We start from the raw sequence: 19,951 nt of genomic DNA on the forward strand, positions 1-19,951 counted from the left end.
GTAATTGGTTTAGGAATTAAATATTTCTTTGGAAAGGTAGATTGTCAAGAAGGAAATATATGTAGAAAATCTGTATAATGCACTTAATTTAAAAAAAAATCCATATTGGTAGCCTGGAAGTATGCAAGGCAGTAAAAAAAGTTTAAGCTTTGTTTACATTTTGGCTGTAAGAGGTGCCTCTCTTTAAGTATTTAGATAAACAAACCAAAGCTGCTGTTTTCATTACCATGTAACACAGAGCCCAGTTTCCTTACCTCGGAGAACATTAAACTAAAATTCGGTGACAGAAAGCAATTTGATCTCTTGCAAATATAAGTCTTTGATAAACCTTACAGTATGGGGGGGGGGGGGGGAAAAAAAGCGCCAACCTTCAAATTTTGTACCTATTGACATTGCTTAATAAAAACATCTCAAGTGCTGGTGCTTCTGGGTGTGTTTCCAATAGCAATGTGATTGCAAGGCTCTGTGGATAAAGTTACCAATCCTTTGAATTCTGACCTTCAGTCTAAAACAGCTTTAGAGGTTACTCTTTTTCCGATTTGTGAGATTGCAGAGAAAAAGTTAATGCTGCTGGAAGGAAGCGGGGGAGGGAGCTGGGCTTGGAGATGAGAATTGGGACTTTGAAGCCATCTGAGAAGTTTTCCTCTGGCCTTGATTTGTAACAACAAATATTGGCAGCCTGACTCTGAGTAATTATACAAAGTTTCAAAATAGAGCATGCGGCAATTGAAATTTCTGTGAATACAATTACTATTGAGACCCAACTGATTTTAAGGGAAATTACACTGTTGGGTTCAACAAAGTCTGGATTCTTGGGGGAGTTGTAGTCATCAGAACCTAAGAGCTAGCTTAAGCCCATCATCTGTGTCTGTGGGGAGGGGAATCCTCAAAACTGAGTCCTCGCCTAGATGCATTGACTGGAAGTGTCTGTCTCTCTCTGCTGAAGATGAGGGTTGGCATGATCATCTTAAACTAAATGCTTCATTTTAGATGGTTACAGTTAGGTGAGAATCTAACCCCTGCTGAACAAATGAGGGTCATGGTATAATTACTGTAAGGTTCAAAAGAATTTACTGCGGTAAATTTCTTAAAAACAATTTACAGGGAAAGCAATTGATGCAAGTGTAAAATAAATTACCCTTGTAATGATTATTTTAACTTAGACTTCCACTTTTTCCTTTTCATTACAAGGCCCAAAATGTGGAATATTTTTGAACTTCACTTTTAGAAGATACTTCACCTTTCCTGGCCGTCGTAAGAAAAATATGTGTGACTGAATGTTTCAAGGTTAAGGACGTACATATTTACTGTATTCAACTGCTGCAAGGTTTGTGATTTGAATGTGTGTTTATGAATCATTATTAGTCATAAACGCAGGATTGTCTTACTAACTTGTCAAAGTGATCTTGGATTGCTGTTCTTTCAATTTTCTTCATAATTCTAAATGCTTTAATTAACAATCATTTTCTCTATATCATTTTTTTTATTTGCTTGTCCAGTCTTATATGTCAGCAGCTGAAAAATTATGCAATAATTGACACAAATAACTAAAATACAGTGATGATCCACTGCTCCATCTACCGTTGAACAGTGACATGAATAATGCTTCAGGAAAAAAATACGGAACGCATTTAGGAAATAATAACAAAGTGGAATTTGCAACAAATAAACCTATTGTTTCTGTGGTTAGTGAACAAACATATTTTTCTTGCAGAATTAAGAATTCTGAGTACAACTTTAATTCAGAGCTCAAAAACAAACAGGAACTTTCCATCTCCCTTTTCACCTTATAAGAGGTGCTGACAAAACTGGTTTTGTTCATGATAATGGAAAATAGTTGAAAAAAAGACAGTCTAGCATTACTGAGCTGACTCATGTTATACAGTGCACTGTATTTATATCCCTGGCAAAAACGTAAGTTATTGCTGTGAAAAAAATTTGCAATGGTTTGTAAATTCTAACTTTTTTTCTAGTAGCACTAACTGAAAGATGAGGAAGGCTTAAATAGTTGTGGGAGGATGAACTATGGAAAAATGGCATGTGTGTGAAATGTGTTTTATAGTCCTTACGGAACAATGGGACTTGATTATTTTGTCAGCTCACTGGTAATCTCTCATTTGTACTGCGTTTTTCGTGCAGCTTAGTCTTTTGAGGAACTACCGAGTATAGCTTTTATTGCCTGTTAGAGTGCTAGCAAGCAGCTCCTCATCATCACTGATGCATTTGATTTGACTTGTTCATTTTTGTAAGCAAATTATTATTCACACATCACAAAGAATGATTATTTTTGATTTTTAGGCAGTTACATTTCCATGCTGAGCTGGAGTAAAAGCTTGAATGTAAATTAGAAAAATTAGCTTTCTCAAGGATGCTCACAGGTTGCAATTCACTCCTTTCATTTTGCTCCCTATCTTGCAAAGAGCTAATTCTCGAAATCACTTTGCGCATTATGTTGCCTTCAGAAGGACTACCTTTATAAACAGTTACTAACATGTTTATGTATTTTTTGAGCTGAGGATTTTGTGCCAAAAAAAAAGGTGACATTCTCACTGCTTCTTAGGTACCATAGATAGTATTAAAAATCCCCCTGTAGAACTATTGAACTTCACTAGAAAATGGAAAGTAATTTTCAGTAGTTCAATTTAATAGATAAGACAATGCTTAAATGAAGGCTGCTGTAGTTAGAAAAGCTACAACATTACTATTAAATCAGGAGTAGATATCAGAGCCCTGCCCTCAGCATGTCACAGACCTGGTGTCTCAGTCTTTCGGGAAAAGTGATGCCATCACTTTTGGGTAGAGCATCTACTTCAGATTATCTGGACACTAATCAGTATCAATATTTTTGTGTGATGATCATAAGTATAATTATCTTCATGAGATATCTAGAAGAGAAAAGTGATGTAGGAAGTTTTCAGTTGGGTGTTACAAAATACCGAAAGAGAGATGACAGTATTAGATATATTTAAAACTTACCTTCATGTAGGAAATTCCCTTCATCCTGCCAAATTACTTACTTGTTTTTCAGTTAGAGTACTAAGCAGATTTATTTTTTACACTGTTTGTGTCTATAAATACTGATATACGCTGTATATTATTTCCCCTGTTACAAAATGCTTTTAAGATGCAATGAATCTATTGAGAAAGCATGTATATCTTGATTTTGGAAAGTGATAAACTGAGAAACACTAAGGTATTTGCAATGAAATTACCCTTTGACTGCTTCTCCTGTGGAAAATCTCTTCATTTATATCATAGTTGTCAAGAACTATTTCAGAACCATATAAAGTCACACATTAATTCAAAAAGCTAAAACAATATCTACTTAATAAAGACTATTTCCTGTTTTAAATTACACAAAACGATCATGTACTTCATACTGAAGTTGCTAATTAAAAGCAAGTACAATTGCATGCAAACTAGCAAAGATGTCACTGGGGCCAGTAGTTCATACAGGTTTTGGGGAAGGACTATGGTTAGCAGCACACACCTTTTCTTATACCATGTTGCGCATAGACCTTAATTCATTATTAATTTTATCCAGTTTATCTTGAAAGAATATAATGAAATTTTCTTTATCAATCACACTGATAGTTTGTGGACAGAACAGTTAAAATGGTTGACTTCTGTCACTTTTTTTTGTTTGTATTTACCAAGGCCTTTCTACTTTTGCTCACGTGAGTAGCACAAGACAATAAGGGCTCCTGTCAAATGCTGCAAACTTCTGCTCCAGCCAGGGACGTCTCTAGGCAACAGCTGCTATGTGTAAGATAAAACTTGTATGGAGACATAGGAGGAATATTGCCTGCTTCAGAGGGTTCTGACGTTGCATTGCAGTTGTTAAGGGAAGAGACAGGCGGCAGCTTTCGGGAGTGGTGGGATGCATCTTTTGCTTTAGTGAAGTGTGGTCTTCCTGGGCCTAATTCTAATGTTAAATATTTCAGTACCTCTTCCTACTTAGAGACAAACATGCAAAAGTCCCACTGTTCCATATCCATCTTATATCTAATTTTTCTTAGTTATCAGTGCATCTGTCACTGTGGAACCTAAGCCCCAGTAAATACTGTGTTCAGGATGGACTGGCTTTACTTGTGCTAGAACAAGTGTGTGACACTGCACATGGAGTTAAAACCATATTGCATGAGCAACAGTTGTAAAAATATACCCAATAGTTTGTTGTGCATTTGATATTATGTCATAGGCCTGGTCCTTTGCTTCTTACAAATCTTGAGGTGCCAGCTGCATCAGCAGGAATGCAGAATCAGGGCAAATTCAGGCATGATGTAAACATACACAAATCCCACTGAAATCTCTGTTCCAAACCCAGTGTTAGTGCAATTGTGGTTTAAAATTGATGTTGGGTGCCAGTGATCAACAACGCAGCCTGCACTGATTTGGTATGCAGTTGGAAGAACAAAACCAAAAAGCCAAGTAAACAGAGCCGTTTCAAATAGGTTTCAAATAGGTGTGGTGCTCAGCTGGCATAATTAGATTAGTTATTGAAATAAAAAAACTGCACTCACTTAAAACAAATGAGGATCTGGTCCATGGTATCAGCTGTAGGGTAAGTTCATAGGTTAGACCATACCATGGGGTAATGATACACACTAATCTGAAGTCCAATCTTCAGACATCAGATAAAGAACTTTAAGTCACTGTTTAATGGCTGTATAAACACAGAGGACCCTGCTTTATCTTATATCCCCCATCTAGATCATTTATATGGCTTCAGTTCCCATACTGCCTACATGCCATGCTACAGAAGAGATTAAATATTCAAAGCCAGTTCTTTTCTTGCAGTGCATCATCAACACACTTTTTCTCATCATCTTAGCCTCTGTGTAATTTATCCCATGTTTATCATCACATCACCAGGCTCTGTATGTGTGTGTGGGGATCTGTCTCACACTTTAATTAAATGCAGAGGCTGGGCACACTCCTAAAGTTATTACTTAGACAAAACTCCCATAGGGACTACAAAATCTAACCAACAGTAAACCTGTTTCAGTAAGGTTTACATTTAAAACAGTAAAATTTATTCATATATTTGTGCTGGGTTTTTTTAACATGGAATGAAATAGATTATGCAAAAATTCACATGTATCACTGAAAGTCACACTCATTTTTTTAAAAAAATCATTTTTTGATTTCCATAGCATCATTTAAGTATCGCTATTTTTGAGAGAGGGTTTTGAGTTACGTTTTACAGTGTCAGATGGTACCTCACAACAACAATACGACATTTTCTGAGTTTTTTTCCCCGAAAAGAAAAAAAAAAAAGAGTTTCTGCTTCCTGAAAGTGTGTGCCTGATCTTTTTGATAAAATAGATGGAGCTCCTAGTGAAGCAGGACGTGTGTCTTTATATAGGATTGTGTAGGGTTTTTTAAAAATGATCTTATTAACACCGGTAAAGACTTCAGTGATAAGAATTTTCCAGAGGATCATGGCTGTTCCAAAAAGCACATAGTTCAGAATGATTGCATAGCCTCGTATTTCAGGATTTCAGTGAATTTTACCTGACAAATGACTTCGTAATAAGTAATTTGTATTTCTTTCACAGTTTAATATAGAACATCACAAATAGTTTTCTTGGCGCAAGATCTGGTTTGTGACTATAAAGTGAAGGGATTGTGTTTGTGCTGGCTCTGCAGACGGGCCCAATCGAAAGCTGCTTATTTTGACCTGGGTTCCCATATATGGTGTGTGACTGTCCCGAGATCCCTTTTCTCCGCTAAACAAAATGAAATCCTAGGTGCCTTTTCAGCTTGAAGTTGACTTGTAGCTTTGCAAACCGATCTGCTTTCCTGAAGTATTCCCAATGTACTTGCTACAAAATAATGTCTCGTTTACTGGGATGTAGTAGCCAGAAGACATTTCTCCTGTAGAAGTATTGCTTTCATTCACAGATTAGTGAATTGAAGGTAAGGATATATTAGCAGTGAATAACCACAGATTTTTGTAAAGAAAAAAAAGTTATGTTTCAATCTATTTATACAGTATAAAAATATTTTTTTATTTAGTACCGTAGACCTGGCATAGTATTAAGACTTCTTTTTTTGGTACTGCAAATCATTACGTTGTTTTCCTCATCATATTTGGATACGTGTACTGAAAAAGTGTAGAAAAATAACTGTTACATAAATTGAAAGATACTGTCTACAAAGTGAAAATGCTCCCTGGTCAAATTTAGTTGTTGTGTACATTATAATGTTTTTTAACATAATGTATATATTTTTAAGAGAGTTTTTTTGAATTATGAGCAACTAAAAGTGCTGTAATAGAAACATATCATAAACCCATTTCAGTTTAATGGCTTACTAATTAAATAACTTAATTACTTATTGATTGGTAAAAGCTAAGCTTTAAAGAGTTACTATTACTTAATGCACAAATTTAACTCTATGCAACCGTCTCTCTCTTCTTTGGAAATATTTGTAAGGTCTATGAAAAGGGCCTTTACACAGTTTTGAATTTTTAGAACTTTGGTAGTTTTAAATACAATTTTGACTATATTTGCAGTTGGTTTTAGGGGTACAGATATTTCACATATCTGCATGGGTTAAACCATTTTAAAAGTTTCAGATACTTTATTTAGTAAATACCTCTAAATTGGAGAAAGCTGGCTGAAATAGTTTTAGCAGACCCTTTCTTTACAAGGTTGCAAGAATCTCAGATATTTGAGAACAAATCTGTTACATATCCAATCAAAACGGCATGTCCGGACGTGCATGCTGGTTGTATGCTTAAAAGCCTCTGTGAGTATCTTTATTTAGCTTCTCTCATTGATATAATGTTGGTTTAATTCCAGTATTCTATTAGTACGGCTTTTGTTTAAACACAGTTTACTAGAGGGGATGCATCTACACACAATTAAACTTTTTAAATGGGGAGGGACCCGAGGGATTCATTAACTGTTCTGGGGTGAGGCTGAAGAAGGTGCAAAAAGGGGGCTCTGGCGTGCCGGCTGGGGGCGGCCGGGCGGCCGGCAGCCAGGGGCGCGCAGCTCCCGCGCCGGTTCCGCGCCGGCGGAGCGCGGCAGCCCCGGCTGTGTTTCGCCCAAGCAGGAAGGTTGACTTCAGACCGCGCAAGCTTCATTGCAGTTGTTGCTTTTAAACCAATAAGGTTGGGACAAGAGAGTAGCTGCGGTTTGCATTACAAAAACAAAAACAAAACCCAAAGAGAGAAAAAAAAAAAAAAAAAGGGGGGGGGGACAAAAAAAAAAAAAAAAAAAAGAAAAAGGGGAGTGAGGAGGAGAGAGGGCGCGGGAGCGGCAGCGTGCCCCCAGGCACTGCCTGGGCAGACCCACACGGCTGAGCAAAGAGGCGGCGGGGCTGGAGGCAGCCTCCCTCCGCCGCGGCTTTGTCTGCCCGCCGCCGCCCCGCTCCGGCCCCGGCCCCGCCGCGCCATGGGAGGCGCCGCCGCCGCGCTCTGAGCCCGCCAGCGCGGAGGTTGCGCGCCGCGGAGACGGCGCGCCCCGGCACCGTGAGTACCAGGCGGGCGGCGCGGGCGCTGACAGCGGCGGCGGGCAGCGCGGGGCAGCGGGAGCAGCCGGAGGGGGAAGGAAAAGACCAGAAAACCAGAGGGCGAGGGCAGCAGCCTGGCTGCGCGGCAGCTCGGCAGCGGCGGGGATTAAGCGGGCGCGGAGCCGCGGGGGCACTTTCCGCCGTCCCGGAGAAGAGCACCGCTCGATTATAAATCGCTAGGTGCAGCAGTTAATTTTGGCCGTGTTTCAGGCTGGGGTTTGCAGGCTTCCCACAAAGCAAATGTTAGGCGGTTCTGTTTATTGTGATCAGCCCGGTTTGGGGATTCTCCTGTTTGATTTCCTGGAGCGCTGCCGCTTCGGCAGATAGGAATAACGTGATGGGAGATGGGGGGGGGGGGGGGGGGGGGGGGGATATAAGCACGCAGTGTGGGACACCCGTAGACCTTTCTGAAAGAGACATGAGAGCGTGAGAAAAACGATAAAAAAATTGGGAGGAAGAATGCCTGACAGAGATTTTGACAGCGCTTTCTGAAGCAGGAAATCCTTTTGCTTAATGTGTTTAAATTTTCCAAACACCAAGGAAAACACACAGGTCCCCACAGGAGAACTTTTCAAGATGACAGAATAAACATCTACACAACTGAAATATTTGACGTTTATTGACATTTTAGGTGGCTTATTTAGAACGATGATCTTAGAACGAGGAAGTTAAAGACCTTCTGAAGACTCATTAAATTTACATCTTGCTTTTGAGCAACCGAGACTCACAAAACATTCCCGAAGAGGGATTTCTCTCGGTGTTTCTGACAAACACCGACAACAGGAGCGACTGCCCTTTGCAGTGAAAGGTTTATTCTGGAGAAATAAAGGTGACAGTGCATTTAAAGGTGGTTTTTAGAAGGTGGTTGGGTTTTGGTGGGGTTTCTTTGGTAAATAAACATTAAAAAACGAGGCAAGCAGAAGAGATAAAAGCTTTCAGGAAAGAAAAGGAGAGTAGTTTATTTCATGTAGTTTGTTTAAATTCAAAAATGATCACAGAGGGGAATTTGGGATAAGAAGTGGAAATGTTGTGTAGTGTATCATTGGAAGTTTTTAATGTCAGATACCATGTATAAAGAATCTTTTCTTTGCCATCCCATACTGCGACGGTTCGCAAAGCATCTGCCAGAACAGGCTGCTGGTTTGGGGTGTAAAATAAATTAATAACATGGATATGTATCCGTAAATATATATACGTGTGTATACACATTATATACTTTTAGGTATATAAACACGTATGCACACAGCGTTTTACGTGTTGCTCACAAAGGCGTGACGTGCAGTATTTATCCCAGCACCTCACTGCTGTCGGAGTTTTCCCTAGGCCTGGTAGGGTCTGGAAATGAGCAGCCATCCCCTCTCAGCAGTTCTGCGCAGTGACAGACGGCTTGAGTCACGCTTTGCCTTTGGAGAGAAGAGAAAAAAAGAATGAGTAATCATTCTGTTTGAATTGCAATAAGTATGAAATATTTCTTGGGAGCCAAAAAAATCTTGGAAAAGCAGAAAGACATTCTTAAATGGCTGGTCATAATAGGAGCATTGTCACATTGTAGTACTTTTTTCTTAAAGGGAAGAAAGTGTCAGGGTTTCAAAACGTTTCATTCATAAGCTTATGAAGTGAGCACGCAGGATAGCACTCTTAGAAGAATTTAAACTAGTAATTAAAAATGAAATAGCTGTAATTACCTGCTTCTGATTTAATAAGTGCAATTTGTCTTTGATGTATCTAGTGAAGAAGCCCTACCTCTTCACTTAGAGCCCAGCAGTGCAATATGATTATTGGAAGAGTGAAAGTATTACCAAGTTTCATGTGTTGCCAGCAAGGTGCCTTTTTGTAGCCAATTTACATTTTAGTTTTGTAACGTTTTGACTGTTGAAGCCATTAGGTCTGTAGTTACTGATAGCGTAGCGCTTTTAAGGAGGCTAAGAGTGCTGTTGGGGGAAAAGTCCTCATCTCTCCCTGCCTCCACCCCTTGTTAAAAGTGACAGATTTTTTTTTTTTTTCCTAAGGAGGGACACTCTGATTTGAAAACTGCTGTTGTCTTTGAAATTTGCTTCTTTAAAGTAGAACTGTGTTTTAAGAAAAAGTGCATGTGCTGGCTATAGTTTTCTGGGTTAACTTCTTATTTTCCCTTAGAAAATTTATTTTCAGCTGGAACAATGTTTTAAATTATAGCCATTAAAAAAAAAAATGCTCCTAGCAAGCAAAAATACTGTGGAAAACCTGTAATTTAGACAAGTACCTACATTTTATTTGCTCTGTGCTGCTGAAATTTAGAATCCCTTCCCATTTACAGTTTACTTTTCACAGAACATTATTAACTTTTTGGCTTCATACATGATCTTCTGTCAGATGCTTTTGATTTGTAATTTAGCAAAGTATAATAAACAGTGCAAAAGTCATGAATTTTCCTCCGCATCCTGAGCTCTGTGGTAGGGAAAATGTGATAAAATGTGTACCTTAAGTCTTGTTTGATGATCTCTCAAAGCAAGTTTGCCTTCTGGAAATAATTTCTGGGGTTGAAGAGCATGGTATTAACAGATTTAATGTGGCTATTCAATGGATTGGTGGAGTACTATGTGAGGTTTAACAAAATGAGAGAGACAAATTGAACATCAACAAAACCTACATCTGTGAAGAATTATAAATTTAATTAGAAAAAAGGCAAACTTAAAAGACCTCATTAACTAATCAGAATTTGATGTTACTGATTTAAGATTCTTAAATGGATGAATTTTAGGTAGCTTTGCTATTGTTGTCCTTCTTTTCTCACCATGTACTATGTAGTGCCCAGATCGGCAGTCCATATTAAGGAGAAAGATGTAAACCTTACTTACAACAATCAAATTATACACAGTAATATTTTTGAGGTATTATGGAGAGTGTGTATGTCATTTAGCATATAAGGCATTTTTAGTTTAAGCAGAGCGCAGAGTATGAAGAGTGAGTGACAGCTCCTTTTTTCTCCCTCTGATTTTTTTTTTTTTTTTTTTTAATGTGCCCCTTTGGCTGGCTGGGTAAGGCTGTTGCAATTTTTTTTGTTTTTTCACTTTTTGTTTGATATGTGAGTTATGTTGCAGAACTTCAATTATCCAGAAATCTGTTGGCAAAATGGGAGAATGTATGAGAGCAAGCACACGCCACCCAGAAATGTTTTTATTCTATGAACTGGTCGTCATAAGTGCGGTTCCTTACTACGTTGTAATTTTGTACTACACATAAAAAACTGAAAGCATGTGAAGTGTAGCATTTTGTAAACTGTAACTAATTTCACTCACATCTGTGTCTAATTGTTGTCTGCATTCGCATTCTTGAGAGTAGATTTATTTTTCCTGGACCACTCTGTGGATTCAGCTGACCAGCCTAAGTGAGGATTAGTTGTTTTAAAGTTATTTTGATTAAAGAGTCATTTTTAAATATGGTAACGTGCAACACATGGTTTAAATAATCCTTGAGACACAAAGGAATATATCTAAAGTATGTCTAATGAAAATGAAGATTGTGGATATGAACTTTCACAAATCATAGAGTGTTGGAGGACATATAAGGTATATATTTAATTCACTTTGAATGAGCTGTATTATTTTTTTTTACCCTCTCCCATGAATCCATAAATGAAAACTCTTTCACTGTACACACACGTGCATGTGTGTGTGTGTATATAGATATATTTGTAAGTGTACAGAAGAGTTCTTGTGGTTTCTTTTTTTTTAAATTTGGGTAAAATAAATAGTGAGGATTAAATGTATTTTAGAGTTTAGTGAAGTATGAATAATACTGTAGGGCACTTTGGAAATTATCAGTTAATTAAAGCATCTATTTGAAAATGGAAGTTTTTTTCTATAATAAAATACATGTTTTAAAGAATCCTGTGCAAGAGGGAGTGAAGATAGCTCTGCAAGCAAACTTAGTTCTCACCTATAATTTTTTCCAGGTGTTTAGAAGTAACAGCAGAAACATATCCTAAGGCACTCTGCTGCAGTTTCTGGAGTAAAGAACCGATACAAAAAAAATCTTTAAAACAAAATGCGCAGTTTTGAATGTATCTGCCCATCTAGTTTGATTTGGCATGTGACAGTGTATTGAAAAGCACGTTATGAGGTACTTTAAGTACACGGTTATAAAAAGATTGATGTTTTTCAGCATGCATTATTGCATGCTTCTTGACATCATTTGTAATGTTCTGCATTGCCTGGCTGCCCTTAGCAGTTGTTTACTCTTGCTAGTAGTAATTCTGTCTGTGATTAAAAATAACAAAAAAAAAACCTACAGACACATGAGTAGGATTTGCTTGGATGATTTTTATGGCACTTAAAATGCCTCATCTCTCTTGTCTTTGCTCTGTGATCATTTAAGAGATGTCAGTTCAGGTTGAATGGAAACGCACATGAAGGATTCTCAGTGCAGGCATTAAGAGGACATATACCTTGCCCGGAGAAGCTTTTGTGTGCTTTTAAAGCTAACAGTGTCTAGCAGTGTATCTTCACCTGAATTTTGTCACCTGCTGACAATCATTACTGGCTACAGAGGAGAGTCTGTTAGCAAAGCAACGGTGTTTTTTCTAATAGGGTATGAAAATCTATTACTCACCTGAGTTATAAAAAGAGTTGTTTTATCAAACTGGAAAATTATTGCTTGGCTTCCTAGCGCAACCCGATTCCTTTCCTTAATGAGTGACCTCAGAGCTAAATGCTACAGTTTCCTCCTATGTATTTAGCCAGAAGTGTTCTTTTAAGTCATTTTATCAGAATTCTCATTAGTGACCGGAATTTTTACGAGTAAGACTTTGTGCAACAATGTATGGGGGTTTTATTTTAATTTGCCCCGGTTGGAGATGGGCTTGTTTTGGAGATGGCTGTGTAATACTGTTGGTCATATATTGAAGATCTTTACCATAGGTAGACATGCCCCATGTTGGCCCCCCTCCCCCCCAAAATAGTGTCAGCCTCTCAACCGTGCTTCGCCCCTTGCCTTTGGGGTGAGCTTACTTGCGGGTTCCCCATTGCCAGGCTTGGAGGAAGGATGGTGAAGAGTGGAGGAAGAGGAAAGCCAGCGTGATGAGGGCAAGAAGCTGTCAAGAATGAAGGGGATGGGAGGAGGAGATAGCTCAGCCGGCGACAACAAGAGGCGAGAGGGGTGGAGGATGCTGGGGGCTTGGGGCTGGAGCAGCTCCCGCTGCCCTTGGTGGGGCGGTGCAGCGGGGTTACCTTCGTGGGGGTGCACGGCAGCCGTGCTGTGCCGTGCCGTGCCGTGGGAGGAGTGAGCCCCTCTGCAGCTGTCACGGGCCCCTGATGAATCACTATCCCGTCACTTGGCCGCCGTCCCCCGGCGCGGGGAGGAGGGAGAGAGACCTGCCGGGGAAACAACAGTTGAGCCTTCAATTTAAAGACAATATGCCTTTCACGGGCACTGCACCCTCCTCCTCTCCTTTTGGGTTTAAAGGACAGAATTGTCATCCGTGGTGATACCCTTTCTTTAAATTAAGGCCTTGTAGTAAAGCGGAGTAATAGAGGCTTCTGTTTGTTTCCCTGGTTTACAGGTGCAGAAGTCCCAAACCAGTTCAGATGTTGCTGTTTCCTCAAGCTGCAGGTAAGGGTTTGATTGAAAATCGCTATTTTTCTGCAAGTCTTTTATTCTGTTGTTTTTTAACTTCAGGTGATAAATAAATATTTATTCTTGTTTTCTGCATTAAAGCAGATAAGTGCTGGAGCGTCGCTTTTACATGCATGCAACCAAGTCTATAAACCATGGGCACGTACATTTTTTCACCAAATTGTTTGACTATATTAGATACTGACTTTTCAAACTCCTTGCGCTATCATCCTTCTTTATGTGTAGATTGGTTTAGGTAATGAAATGTAAAATGAAGGATTTGTGTTTAGAACTTGTGATTAATTCTCTGTTAAAATGTGAAAACTTAACAGCTGAAATGACACTTAGGCTTAAAGGTATTTATACCATTACTGTGGGAGGAATTTTTTATATAATTTTAATAGTCTTTAAAAGAGCCTAAGCATTTCTTTTAAACTGAAAATTACTGGTTCAAATGCCTCAGAGGCACAGTAATCTATGAAATTTCTACTGGGAGCAATTACTTAGACTGAGTACATCAAATAACATTATCAAAAGTTTTAGGTATAAAGAAACGGAAGGATGGGGCATTTCAATCATAAGCTTCCCCAGCATCAACCAAGGGATATGTTATAGTGGTGATGACTGTTGGCCTTTTTAGATAAGACTATTAAAAACCCAAATCAGAAATACTCAGCTGCCTGTGTGCTGTATAAACGTTTAATTTTTGCTTTGAATCGGAATTGCTCTCTTCTTATTTTGATTAAGCGACAGCTGCTGAGGTACAGCAGAGTGCTAAGGCATACTAACGCCTATATGGATTCACTGTATGTTGGTCATATCCCTTTTCAATTGGGCACGCTTTATGTAATCCACAAAGCAAACAAGTGAGCAGACAAAATAATGTTTTAATGCTGCATTTGTTTCAACGGAAACAGAGGAACAATTAAGTAGTTTGCCAGAGTAAACACATACATCAGGAATATCTCATTCCCTGTCAGTAGATGATAGGGTTCCACAATTGCTTCAAGTGTTTTATTTGGTTTGGAGGCCATTATATTGCCACTGAGTGGTAAATCTTGAAAAAGCAGAGTGTTAATTTGATGTTAAGAGAATATATGTCTTCCTATATTGGTGAGTCTGTATGTATCTTAAAAATACAAGGCGACATGAATGTTTAAAGCATAGTACTTCGTATCTAACTTCTATTCTCTTAGAAGCTGCAAAAATAATTACGGTAGCTGGTCAGTCGTGTGTGGGACTACAAAGTGAGTTTAACTCTGGATAAGATCAAGTTGGGAGAAGCTATTTATTTTTTACTGTGTTTTCAGGATGTTGATTAATAGCAGGCTGCGTCTCAGAGGTAATTCCTCTGTAATCCATGTTGAATATGTCACTAAAATTAGTTGCATCTTGTTTTCAGGTCTATGGAAATGCAGGATCTAGCCAGTCCACATAGCCGACTAAGTGGTAGTAGTGAATCCCCCAGTGGTCCAAAACTCGATAACTCCCATATAAATAATAATTCCATGACACCCAATGGCACAGAAGGTGAGCCACCATTTTTTTTGTGTTTCATAGTTTGTTTTTTCTCCTTGCTACATTGGTGTTGTGCAGTCAGTATAGAGAAAATGTTTTACTGTTTTAGGTGTTCCATGTTTATGTAATATGGTGTGTAGAGCCGATGTTCAATGTTTATCAGTAGTTACTATTATCAAGTTTCAGCAATAGCTTTCATTCCAGGTTTATGTTCCTTTCATGGAGTTTGAATGGACTGAGCAGGGAGTATGTGCAGAACTTTAAAAAAAAAAACCAAACAACCAAACCTGAAAGGGCAGTTTAGCGATGAGAAAAAAAAGGAGGTTTACAATTGTTGTACTACAAAATGCAATCTTTCAGTCTTTTTCACTATTTTGGTATTTCTTTATGTTCTCACTTTTTGCAGTTACCTAAGGCTATGAATGTTTTGTCAAGTAGGCTAATAAAACAGAGTGTTGAAATTTCCTCAGGCTAGCTTGCTGCTCTGATGGAGTGGCCAAAATTCAAACAGGTGTAGTAATTCAATGGGGTAAACTGATACCTATTTTTCAAGAAGCAGTCGGACAGTTGATAAGTTATGTTTGTTCTCAGTAGAATACTAACAGCAGAACAACCTAACAGCTTTGCCGGTAATATAATACATATATAATACATATAATAATACATATAATGAAACACAGAAGGGTTTATGTAATAAGCAACAAAAATTGCCCTTTCCTGTAACAGTTCTGTGGCAATAGTAGGAAAGATAGTCCATGACATTTGGCTAGCTATGCGAACAGAGATTTTAACGCATTACTAGAAAAGAGAGTCACGCAGCTTCAGTATTACTATTCAATATAAATGTATAGTTAAACAACTCTTGTAGCAAAGATATGCCTTTTTTTTTTCCTAAGAACTGGGTCATATTAGTGCTGTCAGGCTGTTTAGGATTATGGGCATACATTGCATTCTTTCAGGAAAGGCACATGTCAATCAAACAGATGTCGTCCCCCCTCAATTCCCCAAACATCTCAGTTATTCATTCTAATTGGAGTCCTCTGTAGTGGGGAGGGTTTTTGGGTTATCAGATTAACAGGCATTTGTGCCAGAGTTGTGTATAATTTACTTTTTGCTATTGCTGAAAATGTATTGCTGCAATCAATTTTTAAGCCGTTTGACAAAAAAAAAAAAATAAAGGTCATTTTTAAAGGGATAAAGTCCTGAATCTATTAATGTAGTTTAAGCAGAAAAATGTTTCATGTCCACAGATGAGTCTTCTTCCTTTTAAATACCCAAGTGTATTATTATATTTTTATATCATATTGTCAGATATATACCAGTTGTGGTACAGGATAAAAGTGCTCAACCCTTTCAAATTAAAATCCTGCTAGCTCACAAAAGCCTTTGCTGTAAACTTCACCAGCTCTTGTACCTTCCATGTAACTTGAAGGTTCTTTAGTAGCACAAAAATAGGGAGTGTTCCTTGAAACACTGAAAGACACTCACCCTCTGGCTTGACTTTTTGTTCTAAGTAGTTGTTGTGTGCAGGCATACACTGAAAAATGGAGTGCTTAATATTACTTTGTCTGAAAATGAGCTATATATTGTACCTATTTATGCACTGACCTCAGCTAGCAAATAATTTTTGAAATAAAATCCCAACTTCTAGGTAGGTATCATAGTTTATTGAAGAAAGTACATAACTTATTTATCTGACACCGTAAGTTTAAAGCTCAGGCTTATTAATTTGGGGTGAATTCTACACAGAAAGCTATAACTTGCAATATATGTTTACCTTCTGAGACAAAGCCAAATGGTTTTCTTTTGTTTGCAATTTTCCCTCAGGTGACATGACCCTCCTCAGCACTGCAGACTGGTTGCTAAGCCCTAGCACACAGACCCCCACAGGTTTGGGTGGCTGCGGTGGGCGCAGCAGGCATGGGTGCTCAGCATGTGTTTTCAGATGTTGTCCAGAAAGCGTCCCGAGAAATAGCTTGGCGATTCTGGTCTAAACTTTCTAAATTGAAAATTCCTGTCTCTGATTGCTCTTAAGTGACAAATAAGGAAAGGTTTTTGAAAGAAATGTAATCAAACCATTTATTTCTAAATTAGATGTGTGCCAAGAGACAAAATTTGTGAGCGAAGCAGATGCTTAAGAACCTGAGGGTGGAATTTTTGCTGTTAAACTGTTTTATCTTGAGGAAATGTTCGGTTGGGGTTTCTTGAGCTGCTAAACAGGCTTAAGAAAAAAATTGAGTGAATGTAGCAAGGGTTTCAGTTTTTTTTAATGAAGGGTGAAGTAAAATCATTTTTTCTGAGATTCTTGAAGCAGAATCCTGCTGAGACACAAGTGGCAGATTGTAATGATGCAGTCGTAAGGGCTTGCCAAACACCTTTCTTAAAATGTTGCAGTGTGGTTTGCTCGCTTGTTGCACGTAGAATGGAGATGTGGGTTGCCGAACCTTCACATGTTAAATATAATATGTGAAAACAGTGTCTAATCTACTGTGCACTTATTCTCACTAACATGAAAGAGCCCTCCTTTTCTGGTGTAAGGGACCTTCATGTGAATAAGAAACAGGGCCTCCAGGTATTTGCATGTCATAAATATCTTGTAAAGATATGTTAAATTTGATTTTACTATGGGTGTGATTTAGGCAAGTTTCCATACCCTGAAGTGCAGGATATGTTCACTAGATGAGGAGGAGGGGAAAAAAAAAATAAAAATACCCCGTCCCAAAGTGAAATGGCCCTGTTTCAAACAGATATGTTCCTTAATTCCTCTAAGGCACATTTTCAGACTTGTCTCTTATTGATGTTGTTCTACAAGAGGATGTGGTTGGAAGATAGCTCACTGTTATTAGCTAATATTTTTAGCTTCACACTTAGTGGTAAGTTTTCAAAGCACTGAAGGGGGATTTAGTTGTCTGATTGAGTCTGAGTTTAATCTCTGCGTGCAGCTTTGATATAATAACTCTTTGTGTGCTTCATTTCACTTCGGTAGAGCAAAATTATTGTAGTGCAAAATTGACCAGGTAGTGCCGGCCAAGGACTGCAGCTGAAGAAATTCAGGAGGTTTGGGGTGACGGTTATTTATTTCCTTCTACCTAAACATTTTTAAACAAGTCAGATTTACTACTACTTGTCTCAGATAGCGATTCTTCTATGGGATACATTTAGACCATAGTGATTTCTGTAGAACAAACATTGTCCTTTTAAGTTGGTAGCAGATCATGAGACAGTCTTCATAGCTCTGGATGTATGTGTGGTGAGAGGAAAAGTAGCATTTCCTTAACATCTTGATAAAAAAAAAAAAAAACCAAAAAAAAACAACAACCCACAGCTAATAAGAAGTAATTACTTTGCTGGTGTTCGGGTTTTTTCCTTCCTCTTCTCTGGGCCAGGAAGCATGGTCTTCAAACCAGTGATGGGGAAGTAACAAGGAAATTATAGACCCTGATCAGTCAGAAATTTCCCAGGATCAAATACAGAGGAGTAACACTAAAATGTCTGGCTAAAGACACTCAGAAAAATCAGTCCTGGCATGCCAAGATGTTGTTGATATAAATACTGCACTATTTGAGTTTTCCATGATCTCTTTAAGTGTTTTTCCACAGAATATACTCTGTTGTAGGGAACAGCAGACAATGGACACCAGTAGAAATTTGGCCCTGTATGACTTGCCTAATAAAATCTGTTTAAAAAAAAAATAAATAGAATTGAAGTAGTGTTCAAAATGTTCATAGTTGTGCCTTATCTCTAATCTTCCTTTGTCAGCAAATTGCTGTGGGTTGATACTGAAGGAGTTAAAGAAACAGTAACAACAGAAGCTAATAAAATTGCCATTCGTTAAGTTTTATCAGACAGCTAGTGGCTATTTCAACAACAGTGCCCACTTTGGTAGATATATTTTAGAGGGGAAAGGCTGTGAGTAATCAATAAATTTGAAAGGAGTAGCAAAGCTGTTTTCCATAGTGGACAACTGCATCCAGTTTTTGCCTACAGTGATCTTTACTTTTATCTAAAGAATGTAAATCAGTTCTGACAGATGACATGGAGGAGTGAGAAACAGAAGCCTGTGGCCCATCATAGTGATGTTTTATGCAACAGAAATGGAAAAGAATAGATGAAGATTGGGAGAAGGAGCTGTGGTTTCCCAAGCAACTACACTTCATTCACCTGAGGAGTATGGAGCTGCTTCTGCCCTTGTTTTTGAGTGTTTAGAAGGAAGAGGAGAAGCCATTTTCATATCAAGTGGGAAGAGAAAATGGGTAACAAATTGAAGATCAGATTTTCAAAGATACATAGGAAGGGAGGCTTCAAAGGGAGTTGGACATCAAAATTCTTTTGGGAAAAAAAAACAGGTTTTTGCTCTTTAAGTACCTGCTGCAACATGAGAATCAGATCCCACACAAAGGCAGTCAGAGCTCCCCACTACATGACTATCTGATGGGTGGCCATTAGGAAGGTTGTTTTAAGTCTGGTGAAAATAAATCCATCTTCAGGGTTTCAAAAGACAGCGCTGTGTAGTATGTTTCTGTTGAATTTCAATATTATAAGAGTGGAGAAAAAGTTGGTTTTAGTATTTTCTGAAGTAATGGAGTAAGATGTTGAAATCCATAGAGAGGCTGTGAGCTGGCCATTGTTACGGCACAAGATGTAGATTTATGTAAGTAAATGATATGCTGAGCATTCATTGTAATTCTAACAATACTTTGTAGCACTCAAAATAGTCTTTCAGTATTGCAGTCGAGCCTGTACTCTGGCAGTGAATGATTTTTAATTTTGTATAAATTATTCAGAATTTTGTGTATTTTGGGGTGCGATGTAGTGGTAGGTGATGGCAGTCTGACAAAATGATCCTCCTTCGGGAGATACTTGGGTTCTGGTACCTTTTAATTACTCATTTCTGGAGTTTCTGCCAATTATGTATGCTGAAATTTCTAGACTTGTGTTTGTGATGAAGAACTTGATGGTATGAAACTTGTAACTGATGCAGAGATACTTCCATATGTAGACATCCTGAAATAATAGCACATTAAAGGTAAATCTAATATTTACATTTCAGTAGGGTGTTAATATAAAGAACTACTGATACTACTTTACTCAGTCCCAGAAAAGCACAAGAGTGTGGCCAAGGCAAAGACAGCAGTGGTCCCAGGCCCCAGGCTGGCAAAAGCAACCTGGGGGTCTGTAGGGGCTAGTAATAATCTTCAACCTGCTGCCACTCCGGAGGATAAAAGTCCAATACACATCACTGCCTGTTTATGTGAAGGCAAGGGGCTGACTTGGACTGTTTTCTTCCCCCCTCTTTACATTTTTATTCTTGCTGTAT

At 38.4% G+C, this 19,951-nt stretch overlaps 1 protein-coding gene across 5 annotated transcripts in view; it reads left to right on the top strand.

Moving 5' to 3' along the window:
* EYA1 (EYA transcriptional coactivator and phosphatase 1) overlaps window positions 1-19,951 on the top strand; it is a 153,184-nt gene that overhangs the window by 53,694 nt on the left and 79,539 nt on the right. For 4 of the 5 annotated variants that reach the window (XM_074898846.1, XM_074898847.1, XM_074898848.1 and 1 more), the window contains exons 2-3: window positions 13,064-13,113; window positions 14,519-14,646. In XM_074898846.1, the coding sequence (XP_074754947.1) occupies window positions 13,064-13,113; window positions 14,519-14,646 (178 nt within the window). Of the gene's footprint in view, window positions 1-13,063; window positions 13,114-14,518; window positions 14,647-16,461; window positions 16,507-19,951 lie in introns of all 5 variants that reach the window. The other variant, XM_074898845.1, reaches the window with a different exon arrangement.

The sequence above is a fragment of the Athene noctua genome, chromosome 2 (genome assembly GCF_965140245.1).
Source record: "Athene noctua chromosome 2, bAthNoc1.hap1.1, whole genome shotgun sequence".
Classification (NCBI taxonomy): Eukaryota; Metazoa; Chordata; class Aves; order Strigiformes; family Strigidae; genus Athene; species Athene noctua.